Source organism: Perognathus longimembris, chromosome 3 (genome assembly GCF_023159225.1).
Source record: "Perognathus longimembris pacificus isolate PPM17 chromosome 3, ASM2315922v1, whole genome shotgun sequence".
NCBI lineage: Eukaryota > Metazoa > Chordata > Mammalia > Rodentia > Heteromyidae > Perognathus > Perognathus longimembris.
The window spans coordinates 90,488,635-90,508,577 of record NC_063163.1 but is presented as its reverse complement, the minus strand read 5'-3'; the positions used below and the strand labels follow the sequence as shown (position 1 = coordinate 90,508,577).

Genomic DNA, 19,943 nt, shown 5'->3' with positions numbered 1-19,943 from the left:
TCCCGGGGTTGCCCGCGTCCCCGGGGTCAAGGGTGGGGTCAGCCCCGGAGCAGGCGGCGGGTTCGGGCGGGGTGGGGAAGCGGGCGGGGCGGGGCGGGCAGGCGCCGCGTGCAAGCAGACGAGCGAGCCCGCGTCACTGCGCACCGGCGCCGTGGCCGCGGGGCGGGCGGAGCGGAGCGGGACGCGCAGGAGCCCGGCGCGCAGGAACCCGTCCCCCCCACCCCCCCCCCCACCCCGCGCGCCGCCTCCCGGCCCAGGCCGCTTCCGCGCCGGGCGGACCCTGAGGACGATGCCCGCGACGCCCGGAGCCCGCAGCCCCGGGCGGGCCCCGCGCGGAGAGAGGGCCGCGGCGGCCGAGTGCGCCCAGTGCTGAAAGGACAGCGCCCGCCCCGCGCCCGCCCCGCGCCCGCCCCGCCCGCCCCGCGCGCCCCGCCCCTCCCGCCGGCCCATGGTCCCCGCAGCGGCCCGCCGCGCCCAGGCTCCCGCGGCCGCCGGCCCCCGGGGATGCCCCGAGGGTGAGGCGGCCCCGCCCGAGCCGCGCTCATGGCGGTGGCCAGGAAGATCCGAACTTTGCTGACGGTCAACATCCTGGTGTTCGTGGGCATCGTCCTCTTCTCCGTGTACTGCCGCCTGCAGGACCGCGCCGAGGCGCTGGTGCAGGTCGTGCGCGGTGCCGACCGCCGGGTGCGCAGCCGGCACGCCAAGGCGGGCGCGCTGGCCGACCGCGAGGCCATCCTGCAGCGCCTGGACCACCTGGAGGAGGTGGTCTACAACCAGCTCAACGGTGAGCCGGCCCGGCCCGGGCCACCGGTCCGAGGAGCAGGGGATGGGGGCTGCCCGGGGCCGAGGAGCAGGGGACCAGGCTGCCGTGTGTTGGGGGCGAGGACCCACGCCCACCCGGGGCATTCTCCGGCACCTGGGACGGAAGCCCCTCATCCGTGGGAAGTAGACAGAGGGGAGGGCCGTGAGGCCTCTCCTGGCACGGGGCATTGACCTGGATGACCATCCACCCATCCATTCATTCGTCCAGTGGACGCTTGGGAATGCCCCCCTCCTGGCAGCGAGTTCAAACTTGCTCCCCAGAGAACTTGGGGGAACTTCTGAAGGCGTCCTACTGTCTGAAGACAGGCAGCCCGTGTCCAGGTGTATAGGGAGGGATCCCTGCCCTCCCCCTCCCAGGGCCCAGTGCCCTCATCCTTATCAGGGTGCACAGGGGAGCTCCTGATGTGAGGCCCCCAGCCAGCCACTCACTGGGGGTACCCAGGCCTTGGGAAGAAGTTTCCTTGATGGAGAAGCAGAGGCTCTGGCAGGGCTGTGTGACTGGTCAAGGGGCAGTGGGACTAGCTGCCCCCCTCCACACACATAGACTGAGGCTTGGTCCCGGAACCCTGGAAACTTGGAGAATGTTGCTCCTGGTGGGTTTTCTGCTTCATGGAGAGCATGTGGTGGCAGGTTACAACGGGTCACAGAAGCTGGCCACAGCTGAGAGTGAGCACCCTCCCACATGGAGGCTTTTCAGGGGTGGATGCATGGATACAGGCAGAGGCTGCTGCTCCAGGGCCAGCCCATGTGAGTGCCAAGAAGGAGAAAGTTGGCATGTGTCTCAGTCCCCAGCGGCTTTTCCATCCTTGCTTTACAGTGCAGCTTGGTGGCTCTAGCAACCCCTTCCCAGGAGTGCCAGGAACAGGCTACAGAAGGATGTGGCCTGAGCTCTGGATCTGTACACCACAGCCGGGGGGGGGGGGGGAGGGGGAGAGTGAGCTGGGTCCAGGCAGGGTGGGGTGAGCTCAGCCTGGGGGAGCCCTAGTACCATCTAGGGGGACAATCTGCCCTGCAGTTTGCTCATCCTTGAAGAGCAGAACCCCTAGACTTCTGGATGCCCTGAGAGGCTCTGGACAAGTCTGGTGGTGGCTTTGGACTTTGCTATTTGGTTGAAGCCAGGAGAAGAGAAAAGTTTCATTTCAGCAGCGGCTTGGCCACTCCAGCAGTATGACTCACCCCCTGGAAGGCAGCATGGCCCAGCGATAGCACACAGCTTCACTGAAGTGTGTTTGCCAGAGGGTTATGGTCTGTTTTATGGGGAGGACCAGAGGATTATATAAAAACATTGGCAGCACATTGAGGTTGTGTAACATCAAGTCGGCCGGTGGTCCTGTGAGCCATTGCCTTTCCTCACCCTCCAAGAGAGGAGGAGCTGAAGTCTTGGTGTGGGAAAAGCTCTGTTCCCGATCAATGTCCATCTGGGACACTGGCTGGGAGAGAACGAAGTGTTGGAAGTAGGCCTGCTGCCCCTGCCTTTCTGTCTCCCTCAGCCCTTTTGTCCTCTCTTGGCCTCTTCCTCCCATCCTCCCTCTCTTCTTCTTCCATGCCTCTCTTTGTCTTGAGTGTTTTTTTCCCCTGCCCCCCCCACAATTCCTTCGTCCTCCCCAATTTCCTTTCCTTCTCTCCCTGTTTTCCTCTTTCTCCTTCTCATTGCAGGGTGATCCATGTACCTCGCACAGTATTTGAGCCCAGTTGTCATTCATTCTTTGCTCCAGAAAATAACAAGGGAAACCTGCCTGTAGCTCTGACTCTGGGCTGGCCTCACATAGAGGACAGTGCAGGAGAGGGCTGACTCCTCCCAGCTCAGTGCAGGGTCTCTGTGTCAAGGATGCTGGAGAAAGCTAGGAGAACTTCCCAGAGGAGGCAGCCTTCTCTCTCCATCACAGCTGTCCCATTTTAGATCCTAGAGATGTGCAATCAACCCCTGGGAGTTTCCTCAAGATACCAACCCAGCTGAGTTTAGAAATGAGTGGAAGAAATCTAAACCAAAATTGATTTATTGCTTATGTTTTCTCTGCTTTGATAGCTCTCCAGAATTCTCTTCTGGCTGAAGGAGTTAGGTAGCAATAAAGTCTAGGGGTGAGAAACCAGGCTTCTTGGTGTTGGCATAGTGGGTAGGACATCCCCCCTCCCCTCCCGCAGCTGTCTGGTGATCTTCACATGGGATGTCATTGACCTTGTCAACCTGCCCTCCCCAGGTGGTGTGTGTAGACTCAAACCCACAGGCCCAGGAGGAAACGTTCTGTGAGGACACACAGTGCCTCTCATTTCCATATGTGCATGAGAGTTTGCTTCTAAATTCAGTGCTCACGGCAAGGAAAATGTTTATGAACAGGAACTGTCTCTGAATACCTTAAACTGCACATAAAGCACAGCTCCCACAATTCCATGCATGCTAGAGTCTATGAATGCCAGGTCTGAGAACTTCTAGGCTCGATGAAGAAGGGAAAGGAATGTTCCACTAAGATGTTTGGGTACTCACACCTGCTGCTTTCAGGGTTCACACCTTGGCATCCTCACAGGCCTCTGCAGAGTGAAAAGAGCGCCTTCATTTTTGCTGCTGGAGGCATTGTGCAAGCCTCACCCTGAATTCAGAGGGGGCCCTTCCTGCCTCATTCTCGAGAAGGATGAAAGATGTGGAGGGTCCAGAGCATGAGGTGGATGGCACCATTTTTCTGGCTGTTGGCTTTTGAAGGACCATTCCTATGATCAGAGCACAGGTGCACTGATTCCATGTGACTTCCTATCCTAGACACAAATGTTCCTCAGCCAGAGATGGTCAAAGCTCTGGGTGGTCTCATGGTTTGGAGAGAGCCAAGAGTGAGGATGAAGGATGACTTGACCAAAGTTATCTAGAAAGTTGGTACTGGCAAGTGCTTCCAGTATGCAGAACCCCATTTTCTGTCCTGGCACCCCATTGAAGGCCGGTGGGTCTGCGAGGGAAGATGGGCTTTTTCTGGGGCCACAGTAATAGAGGACTCCAGCTTGGTGACTTCAAGAAGCATCTGTCGGTTCTCTTGCTGTTTGGATTCTGAAGTCTGGCCTGGTCTCTGTGGTCTGGGTGCAGATGTGGGCAGGCCTGGTTCTTTGGAAGCTGGGGAAGCTGCTCCAAACCAGGCCCTTCCCAGGACAGACAAAGAGAAGGCTCACATGGGTGAATGGTGCTGGGGCAGCTCAGAGCCGGGGAGCTGGATGAGGTGGGAGACAGAGCAGAGGACCACGTCCTATGGACCAGGTCTGCCGGGACATGACTGTCAGCACCATGGACAGCTTCATGATCAGAAGGGAATTTGGCCCAGGCTGTGGCCATGTGAGCAGGAACGTGGGGGCCTTCTGGGATTTTCCATTTTCCTAGGCAGCCAAGAAACAAGGTCAGGGGCTGAGATTGGCAATTGCAAAGTGTGTGTGTGTGTGTGTGTGTGTGTGTGTGTGTGTGTGTGTGTGTATACATACTGTCTGTATCTCTATTTCTTCACAGAAAAGGGTATGGTGTGTATCGTGCGATGTGCGTTATCAGATCAGGCTGGCTGCCTCATCCCATTCTGCAGGGTGGAAAAGTGCCACCTCTGTTTTGGGGATGTGATAGCCCTCTCAGTGTGAGCAGAGCCCTGGGGCTGTACTCAGGGCCCCAGACCATCTGCAAGCCTCAGGGTGACTGGCCCACGGACAATACCCTGGCCTTTTCTGAGGGGGAGGAGAGGGAGAAGACCCCCAGGGAGGGCCACTGCCTGGGTTGCTTTTGGACACTGCACCCTCCCTGTTGAGCCTTACCATCTCTGGAAAAAGTCTTCCAGTGGGAGCTGCTCCCTTCTCACACTCAGAGCCCACTACTGCCCTTCCAGCTCTGAATGAGGCCCAGGGTGGGGGGCTGTTTAGACCCTAGGCATTTCCCTGAGTCCATTTATTTCATGCGTGCCCTTGAGCTTAAGGGAGAGGCTGAGCTTGGCTTCTGAAAGCCAAGTGGAGAAGGGTAGGGCATTGTATCTCTCATGTCTTACAGCAAGAAGGGACTATTTTATTTTCAACACAACTATTTATCAGATGGGCTCTGGAACTCAGAAAGCTCTGATTTCATTTCCAAGTAAGGAAATTGCAGGTGATGTCTGAGTTGGGCAAGGGACAATTTTAGCACTATTTTGAGAAAACTAGAAAATGTCTGCTAATATTCCCAGCGCTTGAGCACTTGGCAGTTCACGGAGGGCTTGCACACAAGACTGTCTTAGTAGGTAGGAGCGGAATGTTGGGGTTCTAACAGGACTGCATTGTTCCACCCCTGCCCCACTGCCAGCACCTGGGTAGCCTCTGTCCTGGTGCTTACCCTCCTGCTGCTCAGTACCTGCTATGCAAAGCAGGCAGTAGTGGTAGAGTGTGTGAGGGAGGGAGACAGGTAGAGTTTGGGGAGCCACTCCCAGCATGCACTGTTGCTTAGTAAGGAAGGGGCTGAGTGCTGGTTGTTGAAGGCATTGGTTGTCATTTCCTTAACCGTTCTTGTTTCTGCTTTCACTGTCCACATACCCTACCAGGCAGACCCTGACATCTTCCTCTTGTTGTTTGTTTGTTTGTTTTTTAATAGTTTTGGGCTCAGGGCCTCCAGCTCACTAGGCAGGTGCTTGAGCCATATTACCAGCTCTTGTTGCTCAGATTGTTTTTTAGATAGGGTCTTGCTTTTTTGCCTGGCCTGGACTCTGGCCCCAGCTGTTTCTGTTGAGATGTGGTCTCTCACATTTATTTTTGTCTGAGCTGGACTGAAACTGATCCTCCCGTGTAGCTGGAATGGCAGGCATGTGCCACCATACCCAGTAGGTCTGCCTGAGGCTCGGAGCATGCTGTCCTCAGAGAGTCTATGGTTAAGTGTGAAGGAGGTAGCAGCTTTCTCAGCCTGTTCTTGGGGGCAGCATGCTAACAGGGATACAGAAATTCACAGGCTCTTCGGGGGAGCTCCTCTGACAGCAAGTTGGGATGGCCTCATAAAGGGAGGTGTTTGAGCTGCACATCTGGTATTAAATCCCAGCTGGGTGATATTGGAAAGGTCACTACTTTCTGAGCTGTGGTTTCCGCATCTATGAGAGGTAAAAAGCTGCACCTCCATGATAGGATTATTGAGGAAATGAAACAGTTTTTCAGTGCAGAGTTCTTGGTGCGGTGCTTAACACATGGTTGGCCCTCAGAAACCATTGGAACAAACTAGGATTTGTGCATGATACCTGAAACAAAATAGGTACTCAATAAATATGTATTGATAGGTAGGTTGGATGGAGAGATGAGTGGGTGGATGAGTAGGGATGGGTAGATGAATGGATGGGTGGATAGGTAGGTGAGTGGGTAGCTGGTGGTGGATGGATGGGTGGGTAGATGAGTGGATGAATGAGTGGGTGGATGGGTGGATAGATAGACGAGTTGGTGGCTAGTGGATGGATGGGTGAGTGGCTGGGTAGATGAGTGGGTAGATGGGTGGATAAATATTTGAGAAGATGTCAAGTGATGAAAACTAAGCACTGATTATGAGACTCTAGCATCTGGAGTGGCTAGAGCAGCTAGAAGGCAGATTGGACCCACACAGTCCAGGGCTTCAGGAAGTTCTTGCTACCCCTGACACTAGGGAGTGAGCCACCTTCCTTCTCCCTTTTGGACTGCAGAATTCATTCCACTTCCCTGGTTGCTCTGTGGTCTACCCCAATCTGACTCAGACCACACCCACCTGGCCAGTCCCAGATACTATGTCAGGGGAGGGGTTTCCACAGTCTGAGGCCTTCAGACAGCCCCCTTCACCCTAAGCACATATGGCCCAACCACCCAGCTGCAGCTCTGAACTCCGCATCTGCCCACCCTGACTCAAACTGAGGCATTTGACGTGGGGGCCACAATGATCCTTTGTATGGTCTGACTGGCATGCTGAGTGCTTTGCAGTAGGGGTGGGATGGCCAAGAAACGTGGACAACTCTGTGTCTCCATGGTACCTCAGGCGGGCAGAGAACCCTCTCCACCCACACACTTTGAGGCAGACTCCATCACGGTCATTACCAATATCTGGAAAGCAGAGGCACACAGGGTGGGGCCCATTTTGCCTCAAATTGAAATATGGGTGAAAGTGGGACTTGAAGTTGGGCAGCTTTTCTCCAGCATGAAGGCTGGGCTGGAAGTCAGACTCTTTGCACCTTTAGTTGGAGGAAGGAGAGGGCTGGCACAGGAGCAGATGGGAGAAACAAGACACTTGACGCTGTCTTCTGGCCTGGCATCTGTGGAAGACCCTGGCAGACCTGAGGCCCACCTGCTCCTTTCTCCTGGGGTGGACCAAATGCAGGGTACCATGTGCAGTGGCTCAGCACAGTGCCCTGGCTCTGCTTCTATCTCCTTTCACCTGGGAGCCCATTTATTTATTTGCTTATCCATCCATTTATCTATCCATCTCTGTCTATCATCCATCCATCTCTCTCTGAGTCTATCATCGATCCATCCATCTACAGGATTGTCTGAGCATCTACTGACAGCCCTGCTGCTTCAGGAGTGAGTGAATAAGGCAGTTATTCCTGCTGTTAGAGGCCACAGGAGGCTGAGGGGAGCAGTTCCCTGATCAGCCAATGAGGGGCAGCCTCCACTCTTGTCTCAAGGTGTGGGTTCCAGGATCCCGCCCCCCATGTGTGACTGCAGTAACTGAGTGGGCACAGGAGAGTGAGTCCAGGGTAAGGATTCAAGCAGACAGCTGGTGAGCAGGCCCTGGCATAGACTTGATACCACTTCAGTAGGTGGGGAAGTACCCACTATTTTGACTGTCTCAGCTCTTCACTTGGGGGTCCTCGACCTCCACAGTCATTAGACCTCATGTGGGGAAGCATGGCTCTCGCCACTGTATGAAACAGACCACTGGACATCACGCTATTTCGGTGGAGGGAAGAGCCAGGAAGTCCTGTGTACCAGACATGTCCACTCACTCAACAACCTCTGGCTTTGGCCTCATAAATATTCATATCAGTTGAACACAGTACTACATCTGAAGATTTATCAAACACCGTGCTAGTCTCAATGAGGAGATATTTTACAGGTACTTGTACGTCCTGCAGAATATTCATGACCTCGCAGTTCCAGAAGGACTGTCAGTCTTCCCACTATTGACAATATGTCATTAGTTTGGGTCCCTGGAGAGCCTTAAAAGACCTATCTGTAATGAAATTAGCTGCTGTATCTGGTGAGAGTGGATGGAATTGAAGCTCGGAGAGGGAGATGCGCTATCTACGAGGTGACCGGGGCTTTCATTTTTATCTCTACTTTGTGATCATCAAAATTAATAGCCAGGCACATTAAACCAGTCTGTGTTTTTATGGGAGGAGAAAGGAGCCAGGGGGCGAGCGAGATGTCCTGCTTGTCCCCTGGCCCCCTCACTTCACCCCTATGTGAGGCAGGCAGCCAGATCAGAGGCCCCACTAAAACACCCTGGCAGGTAACGGGTGTCATTTTCCCTCTGAGAATGGCAGACTCCTGCTTGAGGGAACACAAGTTAGACCACAGGTATCTTATGTATCTGAGGGCAGAGCAAGGACCGCTGTCTGAAGTGGCCTCTGCTCTGAAGCCTGCCTTTGTTGCTCCCGTTGGTTCTCCCTCGGTGCCGCATCTGCTTGTGTGCCTGGGCTGGCAGCGAGCTGGTCAGTGGACACTCATGGCAGGGGCAGAGCCCTTCCTCTCGGGATGACTGCTTCTCTGGGCTCCTGGAGTCTGGTCCGGGCAGCCCCCCAAACAAAGTTCAAGACTTGAGGGTCGTCCTGCCAAAGCTGTGTCCACACATGGTGGGGCCTTGGCTTCTTGCTGGCCTGTTTCTGGAGGGGCGGTTTTCAACATTCAGAATGCCTCTTGGAAAAGGGAAATGGTAAGCGCTCTCTCACCTCTCCAGTTTCCCCTTCACTTTGTCAGATTGCCATTGCTTTTTACAAGTGGCTGCGGTGGTGGTCTGGGTGGGCACGGCTCGGTCTGACCTAGTCTGCCTTTAGGGAACTCTCAACACAGGGCTCTTCCTGTGGGCTCCCAGCAAGTGCGGGTCCGCAGGTCGGGTGCTGGGAAAGGCCGCAGTGTGGCTGAGTGGACGCATCATGCGAGGGCAGCACATTGGGTGCTGGACAGTCACCCCCACTGTGGGGACAGTGTCCCCCCTCGCAAGCGCCTCTCCTCTGCCTGCACCTCCCGGCTTATCCGGGGACGGCAGCCTCCACGTTCGGGCTACTGCCTTGTGTAGAACATTGGCGTGTGTTGCTGTGACAGATGGAAGTCAAAGACAAGCAGGGAGCCTGAGAGCCACACTTCCTTCCAAGCTGGAAATCACAGCCGCCCACGAGCCCAGGTACGCTGTGTGGAAGAGGTGGGCTGCCCAATGTGATGTGCATCTCCTGGGTGCAGGGTGTTTGAAGGGCCTTGGCAGGAGCTGGCAACCATATCTACGCCCTTGCCTCTCCCCTGGTCTGGAGACAGACAGCCAGGCCCTTCCTGGGTGGGATGTCTGGCAGAGGCATCCTGGCTTCCCCTTCCTGCAGCAACCCGTCAGCCATGCAAATCAGTGCAGGAAACAGGACCTAATGTCTTTGGGATCCGTTACTCAGCCTACCACCCATCCAGACACATGCTTGTTAACTTCGGGTCTTCCAAAACATGAATTAGTGGCTGCTATTTAGAGATAAAAATCTATGCATTGTCTTCTCTTGAAATCTTAGAAGACTTTAATGGCCACTTTGGTCTATGCAGCCCTGGGTCTCTGTTATTAGCTCCAGTCCCCATCACTCCATATTGCCACCAGCTCCATGCAGAATGGCACATTTCTCCTGGAACTTTCATTGTCGTTCTCTCAGAGCGCAGCGGATGGAAACGTGTGGGAAACAGATCCAAGTCCTCCTCAGCTCCTGAGTCACCCTTGGCTGGCAGGCATTCTGCTTTCAATCTGCGTCAGGTCTGAGCATAAACAGGATCTCACCCCAGCCTCGACACTGCCATCTCCACCCCAAATTACCTCTTGTAATTAGAAAAGCACTCTCCCGTGGGTCATGGGAATGGAACTTCAAATGATTATTCCATAAAAGCAGAATTACTGTGGCCATTAGCCGGCCTTGTGCATAAGTGAGCCATCTCTTCCAATTACAGCGCGGCTGCTGGACTTCCAGGGGGGAGCCTAGGTTCTACCGAGTTCCACACAGAAGCTGCTTTTGCTCTCACAAGACACAATGCTGCCTCCAAATCCAAACCTTCTTCTTCAGAGGTTTTTGTGGTGGGAGAAAGATGTCAGCTGGCCCTAGGCTATGTGAGTCACATGTGTCTGCTGAGCACTTACAAAAGCAGAAATGAACCAGGCGCTGGTGGCTCTCACCTGTCATCCTAGCTACTCAGGAGGCTGAGATCTGAGGATCATGGTTGGAAGCCAGCCTGGGCAGGAAATCTAGTAAGACTATCTCCAATTAGCCACCAAAAAGCCAGAAATGGAGTTGTAGCTCAAGTGGTAGAGCTGATAGTCCTTTTTTTCCCCCTCTTTATTGATTGATTGATTGATTGCCAGTCCTGGGGCTTGGACTCAGGGCCTGAGCACTGTCCCTGGCTTTTTTTTTTTCTCAAGGCTACCATTCTGCCACTTGAGCCACAGCTTCATCTCTGGCCTTTTCTATATATGTGGTGCTGAGGAATCGAACCCAGGGCTTCATATATGTATATGAGACAAGCACTCTTGCCACTAGGCTATATTCCCAGCCCCAAGCTGGTAGTCTTGAGCACAAAAATTCAGAGAGAGCTCTGGGTCCCAACAGATGGTCTCTCCCTCACTCCACTGGATTCCAGATCCTTCCATTGCCCCATTTTCTACAGGCTCAAAGCTCCCTCTCTGCTTGTCCCCTTCACAGACCCCCCCTCCTACGCTGACTCCCTGTTAACGCGGGGAATCCTCTGCCAGCCAGACCCTCATCTTGACCCAGGTCTGACGCCAGGTGTGGGGCTGCTGCCCACAATTGGTCCTAGCCAGGCAGCTCCAGCCTGTGGTCTGTGGCGTCCAGACGAGGGGCTCCTGGGTCAACAGTGCCTGCCCACCTGGATAGCACCTGGTGTGTGGAGATGCCCTGCATGTTTTTATGAAGGACAAACACACTAAGAGATGTGGCTATGGGTCCCATCTTTATGTTTTCAGCCACTGAAGAGACGCTCCTGGGGGATCTTCAGAGACACGGGTGTGCAGTGGCAGGGTGCAGCTGCATGTGAGCATCACTCGTGCTTACCGCCACACAGCCCGCACTGGACCTTGGAGTTGGTTTCCTGTGGGGATAGAACCCTGGGTAAATGCGGCTCTTTCAGAAATTCCCACAGTAAGCATGTATTACTTTTCCATCAGCAGAAATGGTCTTTCTAACCAGAGAAGTAAAAGCATACATTGCTGGCAGCAAAATCAAACAAATCCAACCTCCCTGAAAAGCAATTTGACACCAAAATCCATAGAAATACCCATGCATTTGACCTGTGGCTCTGTTCCTGAAGTAAACAACACTTTGTAGTTTATCGAATGATCGATAGACTGGCCAATCTGTGTAAGCATATAGGAATCGCCAAGCAAGTGTTTGCACGTTAGGTAGATAGAATATTACATGGTGGTTTAAAAGGTGATTATTCAAACCGCACTGAGCCTCGCCTGTAATGACAATGATTTTCTGTGGTGGTCAAAAGCAAGTGCAGTTGTGGGCACAGAGTGTAATACCCATCCCAACCTACCTGCGTCAGCCTCTGTGTGCAGGGTGAGAAAGAAAGGGCACCAGCCATGCCTTGAGATACCCACCTGACATACTGGTGGAGGGCTGGTCACCACCTGGTCCCACCAGCCCCTCTCTGGCTGGCCATTAACACTGAGGCACATGTTGGGCTGGGGATATAGCCTAGTGGCAAGAGTGCCTGCCTCGGATACACGAGGCCCTAGGTTCGATTCCCCAGCACCACATATACAGAAAATGGCCAGAAGCGGCGCTGTGGCTCAAGTGGCAGAGTGCTAGCCTTGAGCGGGAAGAAGCCAGGGACAGTGCTCAGGCCCTGAGTCCAAGGCCCAGGACTGGCCAAAAAAAAAACAAAACAAAACAAAACACTGAGGCACATGTGTCCTCCAGTCAGGCTTGAACTTGTTGTGTGGTCCCAGGTGGTCTCACACTGCCCCTGTCCCTGTCCTGCAGGATTCCTCAGTACTTCAGCCATACAGGCTGGCATGGAAGATGCCTCGTGAGAGCCCAGGTTCCATCAAAATAGTGGCTGCACTGGACAGATGGAGGTGTCTGAGGGCCATGGCCCCCAGGAAACCATGTGCATGAGTGGTTCCTTCCCCCCTCACACAAGGCCCTCCTCTACTGGAATGGGCGGTGGGGTGAGTGAGTGGGTGCACACCATACCTTCTCCTAACAGTGTGACTCCTCAGTCTCTGAAGTTCTCAGAGATGCTTACAGCCAGAAGTGTCCAGCTCCCCATCTTCTGGCTGTAGCTTGGCCTTGGGTCTCTTCCATTCAGTGGGGCTATGAGAGCCCTGCAATCTGGGGGAGAAGGTGAGTGCAGGGTGAGGGGAGTGGCTCTGTGCTCCCCCCACCCCCGCCACCATCCACAGAACCTACAGAAAAGCGGGCTGGAGATGTGGCTTCTGTTTCCTGGAATATCATGGGGGCAGATGTCTGAGAGCTGAGCTAATGGATGCAAGTTTCCTATTGTTCTCACAATCCATCTTCTGAGAGGGAGGCCATAGCATCTTTCTGCTAGGAGAAGTATCTGGGCCGGCAAGCCAAACAACTTCTCCTCACCTGTGAAGACAGTGGTCTGGTAACCCTTTTTCATCTGTGGGGACAGTGGTCTGGATGACCCCTCCTCACCTCTGGGGCAGCGGTCTGGTAGCCCCTCCTCACCTCTGGGGCAGGGGTCTGGTAACCCCTCCTCACCGGTGGGGACAGAGGTCTGGGCACTTTTGGACTCAGTTCTCCTCCTGCTGTACATGATGACAAGAAAAGCCAGTGGAGCTCCCAGGAAGGAACCCAGGCGGCTGGGCTACCCTGGGCCCTATATGCTGGGTGGAACACGGTTACCTCCTAATCACCCAGCAAGATGGTCCACACCAGCACCCCCTGTCCCTAGCCCCTGGCAGACCTGGTCAATGCCAGCTCTCTACCACTGGAGCCACAGCACCACTTCCGGCTTTTTCTGAGTAGTTTATTGGAAATAAGAGTCACGCCAACTTTCCTGCCCACGTGGCTTCAAACCATGGTCCTCAGATCTCAGCTTCCTGAGTAGCTAGGATTACAGGCATAAGACAACAATACCCAGCTCACAGAGACCATGTTTCCAGCCATGGCTGTAGTCATTGATCCTGAAAGTTAAGTCCTGAGTGTATTTGGGGCAGTGGCATAGTTCAGCTTGCAGGAGTCTGCAGAAATCAGTCTTTTGCTCTTTCCTGGGTACAGTAGTGTTTTTGCTCATCAGAGCTGCTTATCCTGAAGGCTGGGGCAGGACCGACCTGCACTGTGTCCAGCTCTGGGCTGGCAGTGAAGCCAGAAGCCAGGTGGGAAGGATGAAATAAAACAGTACAGCTTGGGCCTTTACCAATCAAAGGCCTGGGGCCGCTGGCTGGAGGGGCCTCCTGGCTCAGTGTGGGTCCCCACACATCAAAGGAGCGGGGGAGGGGAGACGGCTCCCCAGCCATCAGCACAGTGAGACATGGGCAGGAGACTGTGGCTGCTGGAGGCTGGCCTGACATCTCGCCTGCCCCTGTTCCTGGTGGGATCAAGCAGTTCTGCCTCTTTACAAGGAATCTCTGTGAAACAGGATAGAAGCCAAGGTGGGATAAGAGCAATAGGGGAAGATGAGAGGCCGGAGCCCTGCAGGGAGGTACCCATGCTCAGCCTTCCTTACAGGCGAAATCTAATCATAGGTTTTCAATCTGTGGAGCTGTTGCTGATTTTCCTGGTTTCCAGAGAACCGTGAGTGTGGAAAGCCAGGCCGGTGGAGGCAGCTCTGACTTCAGCCCCAGCTCCAGGCTGTCCAGTCCTCTCCTCCTCCTCCCAGCCAGAGCACAGCAGGCCTCATGGGGCCCACAGGCAGATCTGTGTTCAAGCCAGAATGTGAGTCTTTGCCCCAGAGGGAGAGGTCATGAGGCCTCATTCCAAGGCAGTGTCTTTCGAGTGAGTCCCTGGACTGAGTTTGCCTTGGTTGCCTCCACAATGGCAGTTTTCCCTCCCACAGTGGACCTCCTAGGTTGGGCATCCAGGGCAGGCCTCCAGAGGTGGGCATCTAGGATAGGCCTCCAGATGTGGACATCTAGGGCAGGCCTCCAGAGGTGGGCATCCAAGGCAGGCCTCCAGAGGTGGGCATCTAGGGAGGGCCTCCAGAGGTGGGCATCCAAGGTGGGCCTCCAGAGGTGGGCATCTAGGATGGGCCTCTGGGGTCTGGCCTCCAAGGTCAGGCATCCAGGGTCGGGCCTCCAGGGTCAGGCATCCAGGGTCGGGCCTCCAGGGTCAGGCATCCAGGGTGGGCCTCCAGGGTCAGGCATCTAGGATGAGCCTCTAGGGTCGGGTCTCCTGGGCGGGCAAGAGATATGGGCTAACACATTTGGAACTGATGATATCAGAGCAGCTATGTATGGAAGGAGACATCACCACCGGGTCCCAATGGTGAACAGTGTGCAGGATGCTGTCACACAGAACTTGGTGTAGGATGATGGTGTGCAGGGCTAGATTTACCTCCCCTGGTGCAGGGATGCTAAGCTTACTCCCTTATCAGTGCTCCCCTTTTCACCCTCTCCCCTGGGCACCCAACCCGCGGGCGGCCAAGGTGGAGTGAGGGACACGGGCAAGCCTAAAGTGCACGTGGCTGAACGAGATCCCCTTTTCCTCCCTCCTTACCCACCAAGGAAGCCAGGCACAGACAGATCTCGGAGATGCTTCGGAGAGCAATCCGGTTTAATCGGGAGGGGCTTACAGTAATATAATGATGATGACGAGGATTGAGCATGAGCTGGCGATAGGCTGGCAAGCTTGTCCATCCAAGAGCAGCTCCCAAAGACCTCCCTCATGGGCTAACATCACTTCCCATAGTACCACCCTCTGGGCAAAGCCTGCGCGAAAAGGGAGCACACATGCTCGCTGGCGCAAGGTGGGGGATGGTCTCAAAGCTACCCCTTCTGGTTCCGGACCCAGAAGGAGATAGGTGTGGCTCACTTCCACACTGCCCCAGGGCTGGAGGAAGGGCGGCGTTTCAGGAGCGCTCTCCTCGCCTTCCCCCCCTTAAGGCCAAGATGAATCCCCAACAATGGTGCATAGACCTCGGTGCAGGGGGGTGGCGCACAGACCTCGGTGCAGGGTGGTGGTGCACAGACCTTGGTGCAGGACGCTGGTGCACATCCAGGGCCAGTGAGTGTCCCCCTCCATCACTTTGTGTCCAGTGCATCCTCCTCTGGTTCAGCTCCAGGTGCTGGGAGAGCTGCCATGAAAGTGCAGACACAGCAGTGAGGTGAAGGTCGTCCATGAGGCTGTCGCTAACTCACTGTCTCCAACTGTGGTGACCTTAGCCAGCCCTTGTCACCTCTGCTGAAGATGGAGTTGGGGCAACAAACCCCAAATCCAAGATGTTTGATAGGCCTAGATTTCCTCAAAATATGTCCCAGGCCCCTGTGGGGCTGGCTCTGGCGTTCTCTCCATCCTGCTTCACCTGGGACTCTCCTCTCAGTGGAAGCTGAAAGTAATTTTGAAGGCTGGATACAACTACAACCCATTCCAGATGTGCCCTGGGCAAATTTGAGATGCCCAGGAAGTGACACCCCAAAGACTGTAGAGAGGAGGAAGGGAGAGGAAAGTGAATAGGGAAGGGAGGAGGAGGGAAAGAGCAGGAGGGGGGGGAAGCTGACCTTCCTCTCTCACAACTGAACTCTGCTACCATCCTTGGTCCTGATCAAGGGAGAGAAGATGCTGAGCTGCTGGAATTGTATACCCAGCAAAGTTGTGAGAAGTAAAAGCTATTTTCATTGAATGAAAGGGTGATATTGACCAAGAAGCCTTGTACTCATAACTGACTGATGGAATTGTAACCCCTTTGTACAACTACATAGCAACAATAATGATGATGATGCTATTTCAGACATTTCAGAAAGTTTGCTCTCCACACAACCCTTCAGGCATGTTCTTTGAGACAATGCTTCAATTAAGTAGAAAGGAAGCCCCAGACCTGAGAGTGGAAAGTTGTGAAGTGACAGAGCGAGCCAGGAGCCGAGCATGGGGATATCCAAGGTGGTGACTGGGCACATTTGGCCAAGGCTGACTTACTTCTCACTTAATTGCTTGGTGGTACTGGAGTTTGAGCCAGAGCCTTCTGCTTGCCAGGCCTATCACTGAGCCGTGTCTCCAGCTTGGCTTTTTGCTAGTTTACTTTTGAAAGAGGGTCTCATTTCCCACCTGGGCATGCCTGAGCCACCCCCCCCCCCCGCCCAGTCTACCTGCCTGAGGATTTCCCATAGATGCTGAATGACAGGTGTGCCCCACTGCATCCAGCTGCCCTCTGTTGAGATGGAATCTCATAGAGTTTTGTTTTGTTTTTGTTTTGGTTTTTTTTGCCTGGGCTGGCCTAGAACCATGACCTTCTTGTTCTCCACATCTGAAATTGCTAGGATTGCGGGCCAGGTGTGGGCTAGCGCACCTGGAGCTGGGCCATTTCTTACGTTAGGAATCAATCCTATTGATCAAGCCTATTGGAATCAAGCCTATTGGAAGCCCAGCTGTGGTTGTACACTAGCTGTAGCTGCTCTGGGCGACACTGGGGAAGACATGCCAGGTGAGAAGCCTTCCCACCTCTGTGCTTGCCTGGTGGGGCATCAGGGGACCGATGCTGAAGTCCCTGCTCCCAGAAATAGAGCCTTGGGAATTCTTCTTAAAGTCACCACAGTGGCCACCAGAATATCTAAAAATATAACATAGCTGAGAAAAATGGGGGAAAGCGGAACAGGGGCAGGGACGTAGGCAGAGGCGGAAATGGACTTAACTCATTTTTCATGCTAAGGAGTCCAGGGACCTGTCTTGGGCTGGCAAAGCAAGAACTGGATTTGTAAACTCATCGAGCACATGTGCAGTCAGACAAACAGAGGAACACAAACCAGCAAAATGGTCTTTCTTAGTGGTGGGGAGCTCAGGGAAGAGAGCGCACACAGAGGCTTTGGTTTCTGGAAGACTTGAATTTTTCAACACATAGCTGCTTTGCCTGATTTGCAAGAGAGAAGGCAAGGCCCCAACCCCTGGCCACACTGGCTGGCCTGAGGCTGAATGGGGAGCTGCTGCTTGCTGGTCTGCCTTGGGTAGACCCCTCGCTCCTTCTCTCTCTTGCTCTGCAGATGTGAGTGTGGCAGAGATGGTAAAAAAAAACAACAACAACAACAAAATTTTACAGACACATTGCAATAGTAAGATAAAATAAGAAGGGGGATGATTATGTCATCAGTTTTCAATTTTATAATCAATGTGTATCCTTCAATCCTGCATAAACATTGATGCTAGGTTTGTGAATTTCACATGGAATATTGTAGAATACCCCAGGGGTCCCCGAGGGCTTGGCTATGTGGGGTGGAAAAGCCCCCTGGCTGTAGAGGGAGTTGGCTGGGCTGGGACCCTTTGTGCATCAGCCCCTGCCCAGGCCAGTGTGCAAGGTGTGTTGCTGTGTACTGGTTGTCGCTTTCCATGCCTGAGGGAGGCCGGGAGGTCAGTCTGTGTGGCTGAGAGGCAAAGGTCCTACCCAGCATCCGCATGCCTTTCTCTGCCTTACACCCTGACCCGTCACCACCCTCTGAAGAGAGGGCCCGGGCCCCCACATCAAGAACAAGTGATATCCCTGCCGACCCTGCCTGGCCTCCAGGTCCCTCCATGGCGCTCTTGGTTCACATAACTGCCTAGAACTTTCCCCAGCCTGGTACCTTCTATTACCTCATACCTGCATGGCACCCCACACCTGCCAACACCTACCTAGGATGCCCAGTCTCAGTTTCAAGTCCCCACCCAGTTGACCTCGGGTGGCCAGGGGCAGGGTAGAGGATTGGGGTGCTGGGTTTTCTCTGTGCCCGGCTTCTTTTCCTAGCACCACACTGTTGCTGTTCCCTCCATGGCTGCAGTGTCAGAGCAAAGCCTTTCCTGCACAGACTCCAAAAGAGTTTGAATGATACAGGCTTATAGAGGGAACGCAGAGCCCAGAGAGGCCCATGGCTCCCCTCCTGCAGTCCCACTGAAGTGCAGGGCCAGGCAGCTTCTTGTGGCAGGTTACATCTGGTGACCTCTCCCCCCATCCGTGTCCCTGGAGCCACTGTGTGTGGCTTGCTCCCCTCCTCTGCCAACTCTGCAGTTGGCTTTTCCAGAGCCAGTGCTTGGATCCTGCAAGAGCGCCCTGGGGAACACCAGGAGTCTTCGATGGTTAGCCCCTGGGATCCTCTGACCTGACCCTTCTTGTCCCTCCAGGCCTTGCCAAGCCCATTGGGCTGGTGGAGGGGCCGGGTGGCCTGGGCCAAGGGGGCCTGGCTGCCACCCTACGGGATGACAGCCAAGAGACAGAAGGCAAGTTCGAGGAGTTTGGGTACAATGCACAGCTCAGTGACCGCATCTCCCTGGATCGGACCATCCCCGACTACAGGCCCAAGAGGTGAGTGAAGCCGTGGCCTCTCAGGCCGCAGGGCAAGGGGGGTGCCTCTGCAGGATGTGGGTATTGTTCAGCAAGTCTGTGGGTCTGAAATGCTCCACCCTTCCGTCAAGGTCTGTCTACCACTTGATCTCTCACGCCACCCCATTGCAGCAGGAGATGCAGATGAGCCACCTCCCTTGCTGCTGTGGCTTTGCACTCGTCACTGAGGACCGAGTCTCTGAGTCTCTGGGCCCCCACCATTGTGTTATGTTTCAAAAGCACTCCAGGCGCCTGACAGCTGGACTTGAATAAGGGCCTCTTAAGGGACCAGCCAGGATGGACATCCACAGCCTCTGGGCCTGAAAGTCACTGTGGTGGCTCCTCTCTTTCTACCTGGAGACCAGCAGGAGGGGAGTCCTGAGAGGGGGTACCTGGGCAGCAGCTGAGCAGGCACTGTGCTAGGGCTGGGCAATTGGGGCCAAGATTGCTGTGAGCCGAGGGCTGGTGGCAGTGTGAGTGAGTCTGACTCATCCCGGAAGGAAGGCTGATATGATGAGGTCTGCCTTCTGCTCCTCAGCCCCTCATTGTCTCTGGGGCCAGGGCTCTGTGGGGTGGGGAGGGACGAGGCCAGGACTCTGTGGGTTAGGAAAGGATGAGGCTACAGAAGGCTGAGAGAGGCTGAGGCAGCTGCACCCTTCCACCCTCCCCATCTCTGAGTCTGGTCCCCGGGTCCCACCCCTTGGGTGGTGTGCTTTGGAGGGTGTGCCTTCCTCCGACTGGCACTGTGCATGGATGAGGGTAGAAAGCAGCTGAAGCCTCGGGGTCCCCTGTGGTAGTGGGCAGGTAGCCATGAGGGCCCAGGCCCTGCAGTGTTTGCTCCCAGGCTATATCCCGCAGCCATGGGGTCCCAGGCTGAGTCTGTAGCCTGCACCTCCAGGCCTGTTCTGGCGGCTGTGCTATTTTTAAATCCCAGAATGCCTTTGTATGTTTGATGCTTGGTTCTTTTCTTGCAGGCTTTTTTTTTTTTTTTAACTCTAAAGAAGTCTGAATTATTTGTATCCTGAGCCGGCCAGGGAGCTGGACTCTGACTTCAGATTTTAGGTCAGAAGAAGGTTCAGGGTGTGTGCTGTGAGCTGTGAGCCCTGCCTGCCCCCCTCACTGTGGCTCTAGGGCAGGGGTCTTCACACTTGGAAAGGAGGGGTGTGGAGGAGCCCCCTTCCTGGGACACTGCTGGAGGGGAAGGCCTCCCAGAGCAAGTGTGATCAGAGGTCACTGCTCAGTTTTCTGGCCATCTCTCTCTCCTGACTGGTTTCACCCTGCTTGGGGACAGCTCCTGTCCAGGGTGTAGCCAGAGAGAGAGGTCTGGCCAGTGAGATCCGGGTCCAGAGCCAGCTAGGAGACTGTGCTGGGATGCTGCTGGAGGTGCTGAGAATAAAAAGTCAGCCAGTGGACAGGCAGGCCCCACAACCCTGTGGTGCAGCTTGTAAGTGGTGAATTTATTTCAC

The 19,943-nt window shown here is 54.8% G+C and overlaps 1 protein-coding gene across 1 annotated transcript in view; it reads left to right on the top strand.

Moving 5' to 3' along the window:
• Positions 1–441: 441 nt before the first annotated feature.
• The window catches only part of Galnt9 (polypeptide N-acetylgalactosaminyltransferase 9), a 45,853-nt gene continuing 26,351 nt past the window's right edge, over positions 442–19,943 (top strand). Inside the window, exons 1-2 of the mRNA XM_048340928.1 lie at positions 442–784; positions 18,279–18,459. Of these exons, the coding sequence (XP_048196885.1) occupies positions 544–784; positions 18,279–18,459 (422 nt within the window). The 5' untranslated portion in view covers positions 442–543. The remainder of the gene's footprint in view (positions 785–18,278; positions 18,460–19,943) is intronic.